This window comes from Balaenoptera musculus, chromosome 2 (assembly GCF_009873245.2).
Source record: "Balaenoptera musculus isolate JJ_BM4_2016_0621 chromosome 2, mBalMus1.pri.v3, whole genome shotgun sequence".
Classification (NCBI taxonomy): Eukaryota; Metazoa; Chordata; class Mammalia; order Artiodactyla; family Balaenopteridae; genus Balaenoptera; species Balaenoptera musculus.
Genome location: NC_045786.1, coordinates 74656654 through 74676279, shown reverse-complemented (window position 1 = coordinate 74676279; position 19626 = coordinate 74656654). Strand labels below are relative to the sequence as shown.

At 42.4% G+C, this 19626-nt stretch overlaps 1 protein-coding gene across 1 annotated transcript in view; it reads right to left on the bottom strand.

Moving 5' to 3' along the window:
- The window catches only part of MYO1E (myosin IE), a 203090-nt gene that overhangs the window by 64731 nt on the left and 118733 nt on the right, over window positions 1-19626 (bottom strand). Inside the window, exons 5-10 of the mRNA XM_036841088.1 lie at window positions 17961-18048; window positions 14088-14177; window positions 9929-10060; window positions 7073-7207; window positions 5549-5681; window positions 480-676 (exon numbers count right to left, since the gene is read on the bottom strand). Coding sequence (XP_036696983.1) covers window positions 480-676; window positions 5549-5681; window positions 7073-7207; window positions 9929-10060; window positions 14088-14177; window positions 17961-18048 — 775 coding nt within the window. The remainder of the gene's footprint in view (window positions 1-479; window positions 677-5548; window positions 5682-7072; window positions 7208-9928; window positions 10061-14087; window positions 14178-17960; window positions 18049-19626) is intronic.

The window sequence follows — 19626 nt, the reverse complement described above, 5'->3', positions numbered from 1 at the left end:
AGCCTTGTAGTTCTAATCAGCATCTTAACTGCACTCTCATCCTTGAATCAGAACCACCAAACTAAGTCACTTCCAAATACCTGACCCACAGAAACTATGAAAGAACACATGCTTACTGTTTTAAGTCACTAAGTTTGGGGTTAATTTGTAACATAGCAGTAGATGACAAATACAACATTCTAAACCTTTAGGCTCAAGGATTCATGACCATGGGTCTCCTCTTTTTCTGGCCTGTAGTCCTGGCTTTACTAAATATTTTGTCTACAAGAAGCTATTACCATATTAGAGTCTTGCTGGACAATGCTAGAAGTAAAAGTGGAAAAGTGAAAAATGATCCCAGGGTGAGGATAAAAAGTGGAGGAGTAAAGTAACGGTTATAAGGAATGAGGCAAAACACGAAAACAATGCTCTGAGAAGTTTCACTCTTTACATGATGTTAAAATACGAAGCATCAGCAATGCCAACCTGTGTTTACTTACATCTACCAAGAAATCAAAGACCCTGGAGTGCAGGGCCTTGGCGAGCGCGTCCCTGGTGTAACACGCCTGCTCCACATTGAGGGTCACGTGGATTGACTCCGACTTGCCTCCCCACTTGCTGTCCATCTGCCGGCTCGTTAGCTTTTCTTTCAACCGGTCCTGGTTGATCCCCAGGAGATAGGCAGGAAAAGCCAAAACTACACGAAACAAAATAAAACATGACTGTCTTTCGGAATTTTAACAATTCATCTCACAAATATATGGAGACACTTGTGTGTGTGTGCACGCATACAAGACATCGCCATTGGCCCCCAAGAACTTCCACTTGATGAAGACTGCTTATCAGCATTCCCACACACATCCATCCACTTCGTTTTTCCCAATTGTTCTATTACATGAGTCAATTCCTATGATGACTGAGACTTCCAATAATACAAATCAGGATCCAAGAAGGGTGGCAAACCAATCCCCCCTACTGAGATCACAGCCAAATGCCTAAAATGGACATCTTTCCAAGCTTGCAGCAAGACAGCCCGGAAGGAACTAAATCAAGAAACATTTCCTTGGCTCCAAACATTGTTTTTCTTCCTTTTTGGTGCAGTGTTTTCATAGCATCATCATTCCCAAACAGCTTGAAGCACCTGATACCATCAAGCTCAGAAAGATAACAAATCACATGGTTACTGAGTGCTTACCATGTGTAGGGTTACTAAAGAGAGAGGACAGGATATAAAATATTTAAGAAATCTTAAAGACAATCTAGATGAGGCAAAGGTAGTTTACCAAATAAAGAAGCCTACAGAAAGCTGAGTATGTGGCACAGACAAACAATAAAGTCCTGGAGGAATTTAGAACAGGAAGATATTACTGTTTGCCGGAGTGGTCAAGGAAGATGTGGGATTTGCGGGGTGGCAGCTCAAAGGATGAACAGGACTTGTACAGATGCAGAGGAAGAAAGAAGAGGGAGAGAGGGGAGTGGAACGTGCAAAGGCAAGGAGGCGAGAATGTGGGAGACACAGCTGAGGTGTGTAGCACCAGCTGGAGATGAAAGTCAAGGTAGGTGATTAAAAGATTAGGATGAATTCCGATGGTGGAGGGCCTGAATGGTAGGGGATATTTGGGTTGGAGTCAAAGGAGGCCTGGATGACTTCTAGAGAGGGGTGTTACCTGATTTCCCTGGGATGGTGTACAGAGTGATGGAGGGGATTGGTGGTATTCATATCACAGAACACCCATCCAATCCTAAGGACATGTAGTTGGCATAGTTTGTGGTCAGTTCGGATTGAAAAGGTGAGGTTCTCATGGGTCAGCAAATTGTTTCAGGTCAAGAAACTCACCAAGAGGGGGGCTAGTGATATAAACAGATTTTCTTGACTTTTGGTCAAAATACTCTAATGTGAATAAATGACAAGAATGACATTCCTGCACATGAAAGAATGCTCAGATTTTTTTTTCCAGTATGAATGGAAGATGTTCATGGACACAAATCAAAATTTTGAACTTGGATATGAGTTTTCTTTTTCTGCATAAAGCTTTGCCAAAATTCTCTGATAAAGGGATTTTATTTATTAAAGACCTTATGATAATGCTCAAAAATCATAAGGCTCCCAATAAAGGATAATCTGTTTGAATTTCACAGATGGTGTTGGAATGTAACAGGCTGACATTTCTCAGCATATACCTTCCAAAGAGATTAAGTCAGTGAATGCATTTTGAAAAAAGTGTAATGCCAGAACAAGGTATTTATTAACTATAGGACTATTCCACAGAAACACTATGACAAGTAGAGGGTTTCCTTTTTCAAAGGGCATGTGAACAAAATTAAATGCACTCATTTGCCAATGGCCATTTTTTTCAGTTTAGTTTTACCGTTGACACATATGTTTAGGAATCTGGATGTGTCCTCTGCCAAAAGAAAATCACCTTTCACAGAACGAGGACAGAAGACGCCCATAAATTACACTGGACACATGCAGGTCTGCAGCGAGACTCAAGAGACATTTACCAAAGTGTCTGACATAGAGGAGGCCTTCATTAAGGGGAAACTATAATGTTGGTTATTATCACTCTTACCAGGCAGAGAGCATGCAGATTAAATATGGGCTTCTCCCAAGCCCCCAACCATGCTAAAATAGGGACATGGTTAAAACGGGTGGTAGAAAAGTTTATGCTATTACCTTTACGACCACAGCTAAAGAAATAAAACAATACAGACTAAGTTCTTGGGTCCTTGAGACAAAACAGACAGGACTAACAAGGAAACATGATATCCTTCCACGCCTCGTACCTCTTCTGTAGAAAAGAAGACGGCACAAGTGAAGGATCACAGGCACTTGAAAAACAAGGCATGGAATTTGGCCAAGAATCAGAGCCACAAGCTTAGGGAAACAGCTAAGAAGTCTAGAGAGGAAATCTAGTACTTGCTTTCCAAAAAATCCATGCCATGTTTTTCAGGTACTAGCTTTTATGGCCTCTTATCTTCTTCAGTGACTGCCCTGGTGCTGAAATTATAGGGCTACTCATATTGACTTCCTTCCGGCTGTGAATTTCCACGAGGGCGTGTGCAAGGGTGGCTGGATAGGAGAGGCAGTATGGAAGGTCGGAGGCTGGGGGAGTGGGGTCAGGAGGAGGAGGGCAAGGGAAGGCATTGATTAATTTAAAAATGCTGATGTAACTCCGGTAGAGTTAAAGACTTAAGCAGGACATAAAAGAACCTGCTAGAAAGTAATGTTTTAGCACGTTTTGATAATGAGGATAGATTTCTATTACTGCACTCAAGGGTAAAGCAAAATTGGATTTAATTTTTCCATTTAAGTATAGGGACGTATAGGGAAGATAGAGAAACTGAAAAGATGTAGCAAAGCAAAAGTCCCTGTTACAAATTTAAAAGAAACGGCAAGGTAAATGTGGTTTATCAGTCTTGGGTGTTGAGGTTCTGTGCTTTCTAACCCATCAATAACGAGGCAAAGGAGGAGCACTGTCAATTTATTCCCGTGGTTATTTAAGCAGTATTTTTATTTCCTTCAACAAAGTTCTTAGGTTAATTTGTATGTAATATCTTGCTTCAGTAGGCCAGTTGTGATGGGGGTCTTAGCAATTTTTTCTATAATACAATAGCTAAGGAAAGTCTGCTTTCTTCCTTTATAAAAACATAGGCCAGCCCTTCCCTCTACAAATCTATTCCATATATAAACTTGAATATGAGAAAGATGACACAAACCAGGTTATTCATTTTAAGTAATCAGAAGAGCAAAAGATGTGAAACCATCTTTATGTCAATCAACAGATGATTGGTTCAATAAATTACAGGATAGCCCGGCAACGGAATGCTAATGCAGCAATAAGAAGGATGACGCTTCTTAATGAATTGATACAGAATAATCTCCAAGATATAATCTGAAGTGAAAAAGCAACTGTAGAACATGTTACATGCTCCCATTAACATACAAGAGTGGGGAAAAAAGAACAGATATGAGTAGTTTCTCAGGAACACAATATTCCCTTGAAAGGAATACAAGAGATTGGAAACAGTGTTTCCCTCGGGGGAGGGAAAGAAGTCGACTAGCAAAGGGGTAGATGTGATAACTCTGATCGTGTACCCCCCCCAACCATGTTAAGGTATTACCAACTGAAAGAAAACAAAATGATTGGGAGGAGGACACTTTTCTTTGTTAGACCTCTTTGGCTTCAAGCATAGTCTTTTCTGACCTCCATCCCTGCACCACTTCCAATCAGGGGATTTCATAGGCAGTTGCCAATCCTGGGCTTTACCCAGTTGGCTGAGGAGGCTACTTCCTCGGGACACTGATGTAACGAACCACTTCTTGGCTCAAGCACCCAGGGAAATGCTTGCTGTGTCAGAGTCATGACATTTTTCTCCAGCCTACAGAGGCAGTAAAGGATTGTATTATCCAAGAAGGCAAGAGAATTCCAGTCTACGTCCACAGAAAACTACCAAGAAATTGGAGAGATCAGTGTTGAAAGGCAAGTGTTCATCACCCTCCTGGACACATACATGCATTTGTTAAATGGGAAGGATAAAGTACATGAAGTCTAGAAACACAGTTATTATTATTATTAGGTTGTGTTTCTAGACCCTATGGACACCCTGTGTATTTGTTTTCCACCCCACTCCCTTCCCTGGTAAACATAATTCACGTTTCTCTTTATCAGATAGACATGAGAAGTTGGCAGAACTTCCCTCTTTTATCACCAAAGAAAACAAAAATATAAAAAAGAACCTTATTTGGAATGGAAAGAGCCTTACTGCACAGTCAGCAATGAGTAGGATACTATTTATTACTAGGCATCTAAATTTACCATCTTTGAAGAATGCTGAGAAAGGAAGAAACGTCTCCCTGGGTGGTTAAAGGATGTGTGGGTTCTGAGAGCAGCCTGGAAAGCCAACTGATGCCTAAGAGACTAAAGTCACATGCCACGGCGGCTGTGGCACAGCGGAGCACATAGAACTAGTAACGTGCCTCTTTCGCACCTGATTTCTTCTCAAAGAGTAGAAGTGATCATTCAGGTTTTCAGGCTCTGACTGCTACAGAGAGGACATTAAAGGTCGTCATCAGCAATGTCAACACAACAGTCAGGGTCCATTTTTTTTTTTTTCCTGTTTTCAGAAGCTCGGTCTAATCCAACCCATGGGGCAACTTATAAACATGAGCTTTCCTTATTTATATATAGCCCATGATACTCTTTAGAACCTTTAGGTGAATATCAACCCCAAAGATCAGTTACAGAAAAGATATTTAGTAGGAGACAAATCTTACTAATCTTCATTAAAGTATCACTTTATTGTTAAACCTATAAGTGAAATTCTGCCAGATTTCCCCAGAGTTAATGATAAACTGAAACAATCTCATTAATGGTCCATAGTGTGAGTGTACAGAAGAGGCACAGACTCCCAGGAGGCCGTTAAGCTCCGCCACAGCAGGACACCTAAGTGTTCTCAGCCTCTCTTACCAAAAAAACCCAAAGCAAAGGAAAGTGGTGTGTTACTTCTGATCGGAACTAAACAACTGTGTCCCCTCATTTGGCCACTGGGTGCCCACACCACTCACACTCTTCACTCTCCACGGCCGCATAGTTGCCAACTTCCTTGAAGCTGATGTTTCCCAGGTGGAGAGTTCCCGCCACTATCTGCAGCACCAGCGTCTGCTCCTCCGCGAAGATCCCAATCACGTTCATCGCGTGCTGGGAAAGAAGAGAGAAGCGATCCAGGCAAGTCGGTCCCCGGCTATGGAAGCACATCAGAAAGACGCCAAACTGCGTGTGCAGCTACACTCGGCTGAGTCTGCGATGGCAGCAGGAAGTCCCTGTAGGACATCTTCACTGACCAACGCCCTCTCACACATTCAAGTCTCAACATGGTGCTGGAAAGGCAGTTCCGTCTTTACATGGAGAACGTGTAATCCTCCGGGAATAAGGGCGAGAGAGCTCTGGAGGAAACACACTCAGATGGAGGGGCAACTGCACAGTCAACAAGTCTGTTTTCGTCCCTTAGTTTTCTCCTTGTTGCCACTCCTCTCCCTCTAAGGGCACCAGTGCCCCTTTTCCAGCCACTCTCAATACTCATAGATCTTCCTCTTCACTGGCAGGGCTGAGAATAAATTGTACTTGCAAAAGGATCGTGATTTACAAATCTCCAGGAAAATCAAATAAAAGCATCATTAGCACAGCCTTGTTTCTGAGATCCATTAAATTCAATAAAAGGAGCCGAGATGCCTAAGTCTTAGATACCAGTATCCTAAGAGAACTGTACTCTAGGACCAATGCAGGCCTATCTGCATTTTTTCTCCCAGCTCCTCTGAGACCATGTGGCCCCCTGATGCCATCTTCTTCCCTGGTACCCGGGATACACAAGCACAAAGGTCAGCTTCCCCTCAACTGTACCTCCAACTGCCCGTTCTCCCACTTGGCTCTGGATCTGGGCTGAGGGATGGGCCAGGCTGGTACCGGACTCAAAGGGCAGTGGTGATGCAGTTCTTTGAGGCTAAATGGGTGAACAGCCCACCTTCAGAAAGTTCTAGGTTGACTTAGTAAGTTGTTTCCCCAAGGACGTGAACCCTCAATAATCTACCTGGATTCATACCTTGTACCATAAAATACATAAATTGTGAAGAGAATGGAGTAGAGGCTCTCCTTCTGACCTATAAATACAGAGGGGAAGAGAAAGCGGGTGGAGAAGAGACTGAAGGTGTTCTAAGATTTCTAAACCTGATTAAGATCATAAGAGCAGTCTTTGCTTTGCCTTTGTAAGGAAACAGCTCAATGACTGTATAAGCTGTTGGCAAACAGGTATGGTAAATGCATTACCCACAATAGTTTTTATCTGTTAATCAGAGCACCTGCAGCGGAGTAATGATGAATTTTTTTTTTTTTAACCCATTTAAAATCATTAAGTGGTCCTCCAGCAACTGCGCACATGGCTATTTAAGGGTGTTTACAAGTGTGTTTCAGAAAATGGAGTGCTTCCAGCAGCATAAGGTGGGAATACGGGGCTGTTCTTTGCTTTGCTAACCTCCCCTGCCCTTTCTGCCATAGGCAACGCCCGGTCGGAAGAGCTGCCCCACGCCAGCACTTACCAGAGTTTCCTGAAACTCCTTCCTGTCGTCAATGCCATCCACCGTGAAGGACCCCGAGAGGCTCAGGTAGTAATAATAATCCATGGTGGTGATGCCCAGGCTGTGCTTCTGCTCTGCGGAGGCGCCCTCGATGAGCTGGCGCAAGAGAAAGTGGCGTGTGCGTGGAGTGGCCCAGAAAGCAATCGAAGGTACCGCACGGTTCCTGTCACCACCACCCCCGGAGCCCAGGCGATGAGACTCTCTATCCCTGCTTCCCAAATGGATGGGTGGTCCGGTCGCAAAAATGTGGAGGGGCTTCAGCATATCTGCTCTCTGTGTGGTAGCCCCAGATCATCTTTGCAAATTCTAATTCTTAACTCTGATTAGACCTGCAAGAGCTGAGAATTTTCCCTTGTCCGATAAAGGGAACTGCACGGTCACACTGGTGAGATCCCTTGGAAAAGTGGAAAGCAAGCCAGATTACAATTACTTTGTTCCTGCTCCACTTGCACATGGCTTTTTAAGGTGCAGCTGGACCCTCCCCTGCTTCTCACTGCAGGGTGCACATTCAAGAACAGCCTCAGGTCCCCCATGCTGGTGTCCTGTCCCTTGGCTTTCTGTTCTATCTCTGGTATTTGCCTTAGCTGTGAGCAAGACCCTTTTAGGTGTGCTGGAAAATGTTCAACAATCCATTCTTGAGCTGGGGGTGGGGACTAGAGTTGTAGTTTGCTGACTTTCATGGTGTGAATCCTCCTACCATGACTGATTTCAAACTACCAAGAAATGTCCCTGAAGGGAGAGATGCGAACAGCCCATGCAAGCCAGTGCCAGACACCACTGGCTCCCAGCCGGCGGGAGGAAACCCCCATCCACACTCCTCCGTCCTGGTCAAGGTCCTCATGTCATCCCGGCTCCACACCCTTAAAATAGGGAAACTCACCTCCGTGACCGAGAAGTTCTAGGTCATTTCACGACATCAGGTTCCCTGAGTTTTCCCCCCTATCTCCTCAAAATCTTTTTGCACCACTCTCTTCCTTTCTTCCTTCTGGCTTTGTTTTTTTCTTTTTTTGGCGGGGGGGGGGGGGGGGTGAGTGGGCGGGGTGTCTAAGGAAGAACTTTCCCCCACCTCTTTCTCAGTCTTCTCCCCACAGTATGTAGCTCCCCTCACCTGAATCTTCAAACACCCCTTTCTTTAATTCTCTCCCATCTACAAACACATGCTGCTCTTTGCCTTTTCTAGAAGCTTTTCCTTGCCTCTGTGAGATCCTTCAAGCTACAGAACCTGCTTCCTCATCTGCATTCTTTCTCGCCATCGCCATTCTGATGAAATAACCCTCATGGCTACTTCCCAGTGGCTGAAGTCACCGGCCTTTCTTGATCCCCAGGGCCTTGCCCCATCCTTCCCCCCAAAGCTCTGAACATGTGATCCTGGCCCACACTCCCCTCCACCGAGCTCCCTCTGGCTTTGGTGACACTGCAGGACCTTGGCTTTCATCCTCTGACTACTTACCTGGCTCCTCAATGCCTCCTCATCCTATAGGTGGTCCCCAGGTCCCCAAGTCCTACATGGGCATGGTTCTTCTCTCCACACTCACTCCCACAGGAGTCTCACCTATTTCACAGCTTTGACTATTACTTCTATGTCAGAATCTGGAACTCTGTCTTCCCCTGATCTCATCACTTCCCCAGTCTCTAATCTGAGGATTTCCAACCTGTAAGAAGAGGAATCTGGAGGGGCGTGGGGCTGGCATTTATTAAAAGGTGTCTGGGAAATAAGTATGAACTTCTGTCTGGTGCTCAATAAATAATACACTATGTGTGTGATGCATGTAGTTACTTTTCAAACATCTGTACATGTTGCTTTGACTAATATAATTAAAAACATTACTGAATTAACAGAAGCTTTTGGTCATTTATGTACGCTTTCAACCAACAGATGCCAACCAGAAGAATTATTTGCCATCACCTAACATGTCTATGTAATTGAAAAGACTGAATGTGAGCTACCAACACAGCTTAACTGCCTTCAAATCCAATGATCTTCGAACTATAACAAAAAATAAATTAAAAAACCCCCAAAAACCACTGCAGGCCAACTCTTCAAAGAAAATCTAATGTGGATCCCCCATAGAAGTACTAATACATAAATCCATACATTAAAAAATTGTGTATGGTATCATTAAATTTTTTAAATACTTAAAAACATTTTAAAAATAGTCAAAGCAAATGACTGCTGAAGCCTGGAACACAAGTTCAAAGCATCCGGCATACTGCTCTAGCACCAAATTCTCCATGGCTTCTGAGAGTCTAAGCCAAAATTTTTTGACCTGGCATGAAAGATCCCAAGTCTATTTCAAGTCTTTTGTCCAGCAGTTCACCTTTTGGAGACCTCTGCCCTTGCAGACCAGCTGGGACCTGACTCATACATTAGCCTACTCCTTCCCACTCCCTCCGCCTCCCCCCTCTCCCTCCCACCCCTGCTTTGTTCAGGCCACCTGACTTGCCTGAGTCAATCTCCCCTCCATGCTATCCTGTGCCTCCTTAATGGCTCTCCTCACCGTCCCAGCCAAGTCTCCCCTTGTGAATTCCTATTTGGCAAAGAATAAAACATTCCTACTTTTGTTCTGAAGTGTGTCAACACCTTCTTGATCATTTCACTCTAGGGAAATTTTTGTCTTCTCATGCCAACTAGAACTTATTGTCCTTGCAGGTAAGGGCATTCTCACAATTCTTTTGCACACTGACTTACACATCCTACAGCAATAAAGACTCCTGGGCTTGCCAAACTAGACTGTCTAAGCCTGAGGACTGAGAGAAGAAAAATTTAAATGTGGAGAAGGAATAAGGAAGTAGGAAAGAAATAATATAAAGGAAAACCTGGTAAAATATGTGAAAATTCCGCTCTCCAGGGTTCCTCATCACCACCCTAGATTTTTCCAGAAGGAAGTTGGAGATCTTTCCACCATCTGGTTCCCCACCGGGACTGAACTGGATTTCAAAGTATTTTCCCTGCAAGAAAATTAGGGATTTCCTTCAATGGTTGGTGAACAAAAACATGATGTTCCAAACAGTCTTTGGATATAGCATATAATTCAAGGAAATTCATTAATGAAAGATATGTTCTGAATTATTCCCAGTTCTGGTCTAGACTTCCTCACCATTTCCTATCAGACAATAACCCATGCCTTTGTCCAATCACACAATTCTGTATTGAGAGAATCTATCATTCTAACCTGCCTAAATAAGGATACGCTCACTATATTCCTTCCCATTTTCCCCCAGTAGGTGCTTGCCTGCTAAACCGGAAGCTGTAAAGAATAGGACAGAAAATCACATGGTCCCCTTGATCTAACAAGAGTGAACTCTATCTGCCTCTTTCAGAGGAAGCAAATTTTCCCTCGGGCAGACTTACTTTAATGGCTTTGAGCAAAAGCAATCCCTTTTTACGTCTGGAGCATCTAATATGCTTATGTAAAATAAAAACACTTGGTTATAAGTTCTTTCCAGCTAGTTATGGGTGTGGGGATTTTTGCTACTGTTGTTAATACTTCCTTTTAAATTACTGCTAATAGGGAACAAAAGAGAATAAAACCCTGGAGGGTAGCTGAAAAAGGTGTCCAGATTGTTAAGTAAATGATTTTTTTTTTTTTTCCCACTACAATCTAGTTTCTCTCCAGTCCTCAGGAAGGTCCAGGAGGGCAAATATAAACGAAGAAAAAGACGAAAATGTGGGTTTTAGGGAGTGGTGTGGCCTAGGGTCAGACTGGAGAGAATGTCCAGCCTAACTGCATTCACATTTAATATTTTTAAAATGTGTACGCTGATGAAATCCCCCCATGTCAGGGCTGAAGCCTGCCAAGCAGCAAGTCTGCAACTAGAACCATAAACTCACTAGGGAGAAGAAAAGCCTGCTGCGTGTTTTTCCTGCTGCCGACAGCACCTAGTACCTCCTGTGTTCCTGCTAAGGTATTCGCCAATTCCAGGTATCAAAAAGGCTACAAAGGAAAGCCACCATCTAACTGTCTATTTGTTTTAATCTGCTGACTCCTTCCTCTCCCAAAAATAAACCCAAAAATAAACATCCAGAAGCACCACAAACCGCAGCTATCCCGAATTACGGTGGTTCACGAGAAAAGTCTGCTGACCAAGACCCCTCTGGCTTCCTACCGTGGCCGTCCTTCGCCATCTTTCCCTTCGGCCATGTTCTGAAGGGAGTAATTCAGTGTCCACCTGTGTACAACCCTACCACCCCACCGCCATTCCCCGTCAACCTGGGGATGGAAATGAAACAAAACAGGACATCAAATCCAGGAAGGGCAGATGTGGTAAACGGCAAACTCTCAGGTTCTTCTGGAAATGGTTCACAACCTTGGCTACATGTTAGAAAGACCTGCTGAGCCTTTAAGAAATGCTGCCCTAGGGGGACTTCCCTGGTGGCGTGGTGGATAAGACTCTGCACTCCCAATGCAGGGGGCCCGGGTCCGATCCTTGGTCAGGGAATTAGATCCCACATGCATACCACAACTAAGAGTTCACATGCTGCAACTAAGGAGACCACGTACTGCAACTAAGGAGCCAGTAAGCCATGACCAAGGAGCCTGCCTGCCACAACTAAGACCCAGTGCAATCAAATAAATAAATAAATAAATATTAAAATTAAATTAAATTTAAAAAAAGAAAGAAAGAAAAAGAAATGCTTCCTGATGCCACCCCAGACAAGTAAGTCAGTCGCTAGGGATTGGCACCCAGACAGGAGTAGCTGTAAAAAGCCTGGGTGTTTTTTATATGTGGCCAAGTTTGAGAATCGCTGTTCGAATGTAACAGAAATGCTTACACACAACTCAAAATTGTAATATAAAAGGCAAAATCCCTAATGAGAGAGCAAAAAGTTTAGTTTTGTTGTAAAGCAGCCTGGGGGAAAAAGGAAACTGTATAAAGAAAGGATATGATATTTCCATTGGTAAATGAAAAGAAACCTCAACTCTTGGTAATGTTTTACTTCTTAAGTTAGGTACTGGGTACCCCAATGTTGATTGTATTATTTTAAAATAGTATTTGAAATATTTCATAATGTAGTTCTTAAAACTTGAAAAGATTTATAAGTGGAAATAGATGAATTTTTATGATTCACACTACATATCCATTTTAAGTGAAATTACCCATAATCCCACCCTGATGCCACTTCTACCTCCTCCTACTAATCACTGTAATAGGATATTCAAACTTGGATTTGCAGACACCTTAATTATGCTTTATATAAATGTGCATTTTAAAATTAATAGAACCATATTATAGATATTGTTTTGTAAACTTTTTAAAAAAATTTAACATTATGGATATCTTTTAAAATAAGTCATTATTAACAGGGAACGTGGACATTATACCCTAAAAGTATTGTTGGGTCAAAGACAATGAGTCTTTTAAACTTTGATAAGAACTGCCAAATCGCTCTCCTGGGAGGTGTCAGTCTTCAACCAATAGCGTCTTTTCTCCTTAATGTTTCATGATCTGAGAGACAGAAAATGATATACGGTTTTAATTTACATTTCTCTCATTATTAACGAGAACATCTTTTGATGCCCCACCAGACTCCACTACGTGTGTGCACATGTGCACGTGTGTGTGTGTCTGTGTGTGTGTGTGTGTGTGTGTGTGTGTGTGTGTGTGTGTGTGTGAGAGAGAGAGAGAACTGCCTTTCTGTACAGTTTTCCCATCTTTCCATCAGGGTTGTACGAAATTCTGTAATCAGAAAAATAATAAATGCTGGGTATTTTTGTTTTGCTTTACAAAAACTGACTGCTGTAGCCTCCTTGTCCAAGGATAAAAAATAATTTATATTGGAAATGTCAAGGAAAATACTGATATGGTTATCTTCCTGCTCTCTAAGGAAGGCAAAAGAAGGGGGATGGGTAGCTAGAGAGTTAAATTTGGTCAAGTCCATCTTTACAAGGCAGATTGAGATGGACAACTGGCATTGAGCAGAAAAATGAGAGATGAACAAATGAGTAGTCTGAATAATATTAAACAGCGAGGAAAGTGAGGATAATTCTGACAGATAAAACTCACCAGGGAGCTTAACAATTACTGCATGAGAACTGAGCAAGAATTCTCTTGGAAATGGAAGCTTCCTTCCAAAACAGAAGGGTGAAAAAGAAATCGTTTTTCTCCAAAATTCTCACTTATTTATTTTAAAATGGTCCAGAATCCACCTCACAGATGGCTCCCTAAATGATTTACTGCCAGACATAATCTATGGTTGAGATAAGATACAAACTCTACATAAATCAAAGCTACTGAGCAAACATTCATTTCTTTGTAAATGTGGCTTTTTGTCAAGGGGCATATATTCATATTCGTCCTTGCCAGCCTTCCAATTTACCCCCTCGGGAGCCACTCAGAAAAACGTCTCAATCGGCATTCAGGCATTCGCCTGATATTTTCACTCCCTTGGGTAAGTGGGCCAGTTAGGAGGAATTTGTAGGCTAAGTCCAGCCACTTTTCGATGTCATTATGTCACATGAACATGCAAAAAACGCACACACAAAGCCAACAGGGGTGGGGTAAGCAGTCGGCTCCCTCCGGCTGACAGAGAGGAGGAAGTTTCTTTCCAGGGTGCCGGATCAAAGTGCTTCCTTCAGGGTCCACAGGCCAAGTTCTACGAAGCAAAGCAAGGCGACAAGACCTGGGATCTAGTCTCCTCAGTTCTTTGTCAGGGAAAGAAGGCCTTTTCTCCAGGGCCCAAAGCAAACTCCTCCAAGACCAAAGTTGACACTTCCATTTTCCTTAGGAAGGCAACTCAAGTTGAGAACTGGTTTCAAAAATTATCTTATTTACATCCCCAAGGCTCAAAAATAACTTGAGTCAAAGGGAAAATTGAAGCCTGGCAGCTCGCCGCTAGAGAAAATGAGGAAAAGATTGAAAAGGCGGCTTCCTGATGATGTGTGAAAACCCCGTTTCCTCGGGGACACAGGACTTAAATCAGGAATGTCAACATCATCAATCAGGTGACATTCTCTATCATAGGAAAGAAACTCACAAATCGGCTGGAGTTGTTGTTCCGGACCGTCTTGGCGTTCCCGAAGGCCTCCAGCAGCGGGTTGGACTGTAGGATGATGTCCTTGACGTGCTGTCACAGCAAAAAGACCAAAGGTTAGGAAGACGCAAACACCTACTCCACGATGTAAAGCCAGACTTTCCCAAGGACATAGTTTCTGGATGCGGTGAAGGTGAGAGGCCTCAAATCCAAGTCCCTGGGATTTTTGGAGGATTTACTCTTTCCTCTTGACAGACCTAACCCTGTTTGTGTGGTCATGCCTTCCAGCTCCCTTGACTTGATGCAGAATTCTCTGGAGCCAGGGTGCCACCGTAAATCAGGATCTACAAACGTTCCCGGACTGGGTTTCCAAATCGGATGCTGCACCTTCATCCCGTGCTCCCTGTGTACGGGGCATCATGGCAGGACGGGGCATCTCCTTGGGTTCTGACTGCAGGCTTTACTGTCACTACTCCTGTTCTACTCAACTTCTCTCCCCACCTACTGCATCCCGCACTCCCTCTCTTCACTGCAAGTGAGAGGCACCTTGAGGGAAATTAAACAGTTTCTCCTCCCCAAACAAAGCTGCGGACACAGTCTTGTGCTTCCCGAAATTTCATGGAATCACCTGGGAATTCCTTTCCAGGAATCACCTGGGAATCTCATTACAATGCAGATGTTGATTCAGTAGGTCTGAGGTGGGGCCCGAGAGTCTGCATTTCTAACCAGCTCCCCGATGCTGGGGGTTTTGCCAGTTCTTTCCCACTTGAGCAACAAGGGTCGACACTGGATTGTGTGGAACAATTCCTGGCCTACTGGAGGGGAAGAATTTGGTTTTCATACACACCCCAATTTGATGTCAGACTGAAAAGTACAAAACACCCCATGGGCAAAGACAGCTCAACAGATAAGAGTTGATGTTGGAGAGGATTTTGAACAAGTGAGTCATTCCTTGTACTTCTAATTATTCACATGCTATGGTTAAACATGTTCCAGAAATAACAAGTCTCTGGCTTGTGCTCTTTAGCTACTGACTAATTTCAAGCCAAGAGCTCTGTATCCTTGTCCTCATAGGAAAACAGGAAGAGAAAAATCAACATTAAACGTCTGCAGTCTGGCCACTAGGTCGTCGCCTGCAGCAGATAGGGCTAGATGAAGGCACTAACTACTAACTATGTAACAGCCAAAGTGCTCCTCTGGCACCGCCTGAACATTCAGAAGAGGACTGAGAACTGGAATTCCATCAACCAGGCACACGTCGTTAGCAATGGAAGGAAGAGTAAATCATGGATGGTCCCACCATGAAGTCGGTTTCAAAGCTTAGAAAGATACTTCTAAGCATCCTTCTCCTTTAAAAAGTCATGGATTTATATAAAATTTGCTTTTCTTTGTAAAATTAATTTTGACTTTGTGGGTCTTCATTAATCTTTTATACTTGTTGTCTACTGGCCAGGCATGCCTACACCATTTATCAACACTCAACTGCTTGTAGGGACAGAACAAAAGAAAGACCCTTCCTTGTCTCTTTCCTTAATTATTGACTTTGTAACTGGGAATCTTTATGCATGTATCCATCCATCCCTCCATCAACTATCAAGATGTCCAACACAATTTTGTGGCATGTGGTCAGCATATAGGGGGAAAAGAGAAAGAGTGAATTACAGGAGCAACCCATACACAAAAGAGCATCCTGGATTCCTGGCTCCATGTCCATCTTCTACGGATAGGGTATGATCACACAAATGGAGAAAAGCAAGTGGACTGTACCACATCAACCTAAGTCCTAGAGCTGCACCCACTGTCCAACATGGAAGCTGCTGAGCCCATGCAACATGGCCAGTCCCAACTGAGATGTGCTGTAAGTGTAGAACACACACCAGTGTCCTAAATCCAAAGATTTAGGACACAAAGGGATGTAAAATAGCTCATTAATTGATGAGTAATTATATGCTGAAATAATATGGGGATATATTGGGTTAAATAAAATATATTTAAAAAGTTAATTTCATATGCTTTTTACTTTTTTTTTTACTGTAACTATTCAATTTTAAATTATGCATGTGACATGCACCATCTTTCTACTGGATGGTGCTGCCCTAGATCTTCCTTTCATTTGGTAGAGGAGGCCACTCTTAAGACCCTTTTACTCTGTGTAAGGAATACTGGCCTCCGCCTTAAGCTTTCTGATCCCCCAGGACAGGATGCAGCACTATGGATTTAGTAGACAGAGCCATAATAAACAGAATTTCGATGTGTCTTTTTAAAGTCTACAGCTGACTATGGCAATAACATCACATTAAATGATTCTAACTAAAAAATTAATCTTTAGGGTGAAATCTACCTTGGAGCATGATTTCTAATAATAATAATAATAAAAAGTTCCCAGCAGTCTGTGCCAGGGATGAGTAGTGTGAGTTTGGGCAGCCCCCTGTGGACCTTAGCCCCCACGGCCATCCTCCACTGCTCTCTGGGGGGGTGGCAGGGGGGCTTCACCAGTCCTGCTGATGCTGATTCCGCTACCACAACGAGTAAAACTCAAGACAGAAAAGGCTGCATCTACTGCTTTCTTCAGACTGTCCTCTTGAACCTGCCCCTTCTCTGCCCATACTATAATCCCCCCCCCTTTTCTTTCTCCCTCTCCTGTGGCCTCGTTCTCTGGGTTTCCCCCCTTTCCTAATGTTTCCTGCTAATGCTCTAATCCTTCCTCCTTCCTTTCCTTTCTCCATTTTAAAATCTTTGTAAATTTTTGGAATTGGAGATTTATTCACATCGTTCAAAAAATGAAAGGTTCCCAGCCACTCTCACTTTCAAAGACAGACCGCATTCTGCCTATGGAATGTGTTCTCTCTCTAAATAAATCCATCTCTTACCTACCAAAAAAATAAAGTAACATAAAAAATAAAAGGTTTGCAACGTTCTACATGGAGAGATGCCCCTCCCCCAGTCTCCCAGTTTCCTCCCTGGAGAAATCACTATTATCAATTTCTTATGTATCCCTCTAGAGCTATGCTATACATATGCAAACAAATGTAAATATTATAAATATATGTTCTCCTTTTTCTCAAATGGTAGCACATTATACGCAATGTTCTGAACTTTGCTTTTTGCAATTCATGATATAGCTCGAAGATCAGTCCCCATCAGTACCTGAAGCTTCATTTTTTTTTAATGGCTGTCTAATATTCTAGTCTATTATGAACCATAAATTATTTCCCCATAAATTATATCACCAACTGATGAGCATTTGTCTCCAGCCTTCTCCATCATCAAAAAATGTCACATCAAAGATCTTTACACATGTATCATTTTGTATACATTTCAGGACACCTAAAGGTTAAATTCTCCCAAGCAGAACTGATGAGTCAAAGGGTGGATGCTTATAGATTTGAAAAATATTGCCGAAATGCCCTCCACAGAAGTGTACTAGTTCATGTTCCTACCGGTAATGTGTTAGAGAGACTATGCCCCTATGTTTTTACCAGCAGAGTGTTTAAAATACTACAAAATTTTTGCCATTTTGACAGTTAAGAAATAGTTTTTCAATGTAGTTTTAATTTGCATTTCTCTTATTATCATGGGGGTGAGCATATTTTCATGTTTTAAGAGTCATTTATATTTCCTTTTCTATGAGATGGCTTTCATGCCCTTTGTTTATTTTACTTTTGGATTTGTGACCTTTTCATCGATTGTATATAATACTCATTACATATTAGGCATCTCCAGCCCATAACATGCTGTTTCTCGGCATATTTCAAGTTTCTTGGCTGTAAAACCAATGTCTTCTCTGTGGAAGAAAAATTCTTTTTTAAACAGCAAATGGAGCCTCTTACTTTCACACAGCGCAAAGTCTCAAAATGGGCCATAGCACCAGCTCACCTGGACTTTGGGGCCTCCTCCAGACACCCTGGAGATGTAGCTCATGATGTATTTGGCAGCCACTGTCTTTCCAGCACCACTTTCACCACTAAGGAAAGAAAGACAAAAATACCCACCTATGAAGTGGCTCATGAGCAGCTCCCTTTCCTCTGAAAAGACCCCCTCAAAACAAAACCAAAAACAAAAGGAAACAGGCAGAAAGGAATTCAGTAAAAAAAATGCACAATACTGGTTGAGAAAGTTAAATCACAGCAGGATCAGGTTACCTCCATGACTTGTATGGTCACTATTAACATGGTGTGTGGGCCAGGGCTCTGATAACCATCACTGTGTACGGGATAGACAATTCAGCATTCTAAATGCCCAATAATAGGAGGAAGCATGAACAGGAACATTACGGAACATCAGAAGGGCAGACTAGACAGATTACAACTGACAGGAAGATTGTAAACATTGCGGGAGAAAAGCACACAAAGTAGTGTTACGTGAAATAGATCAGATTCAAATTATATGTAAAACAGGGTTAAAAAACCGTAAGGAAAAAAAAGCACATAAGAAAAATATTAGCAGAGGTTTTGGTAAAGGAAAAGATACCGTGGGAGACTTCTTTCAAGTTCATTATTTTCCAAACTTTTAGTAATCACATATCTCTTCTGTAATTAAAAAAAAGAAAAAGAAAAAGTAGGCACTCTCAGGTTTCAAACCATGTGCCTTGAACTGATGCAAGCAACTTTATTTTAGAAGTTCTAAAATTAAATGATGAGGTAATATTAATCACATCCTGCATAACAAAGACTACTTCCGTTTGGTGGCCTTACTGCATGGGGAAAGCCTTTTGTTAATACCGTAGAGTCAGATCTTCAAAATCCCCGTTTCTTCCCCTAAAATCCCCTTGAATTGATGACGACCTCAATTCAAAACATGCTTAAGTCAGTCAGATTTCTCATCTCTCTATTGGTAGCCTTTGTATTTCCATGATAGAATTAGATGAAAGGAATCCATTATCATGTAAAATAATGGTGAAATTTAACATGAAAAGTTCAGCCTGCTGTGAGTTCCTAAGACACTATTTTTGTTTGCTATCGGTGATCAAGAATTTTGGGGTACAGAGCAAATATTCTGTGAACACCCAACCTAATGAACTGTTACCAATTGCTTAGGTATTCAAGGAAAGAGCAAACACTTGCTTAGGGTCCAACCAAGCCAGGTGGCCGCCATCCTCAAAAGGAAACTGAAATAAATTTGGAAATAATTTGCTATTTCAAAACAAAACAAAACGAGGATTAGAGTCACCACCATAGCAAAAGTCAGAACTCTGTTGAATTTCTTTGAACTAATATGTTATATGTTTAATTAGAGAGATTGTAGGGAAGAATGAAGGAACCATCCTCTGTGAGGACTTCTAAAGGTCTGACTCCATCTGTGCAACTCATTCAGCATCCTAGTACTCAGCTCCTGACTTCCAGGTCACAGGAATACAGAAACCAAACTGGTATTTCATAAGATATGGCGGAAAGTAGAAAGCCAATGAGCCTGGGATGGTGTGTCACACTGATTACAGAGCCATCCTTACTCACAGGCACAAGTAGGTATAATAAATATTTCAGCTCCATGAGGAAGTTATCTGTTCAAATGGTCCATGTAATCAGAAGATTTATACCCTAGA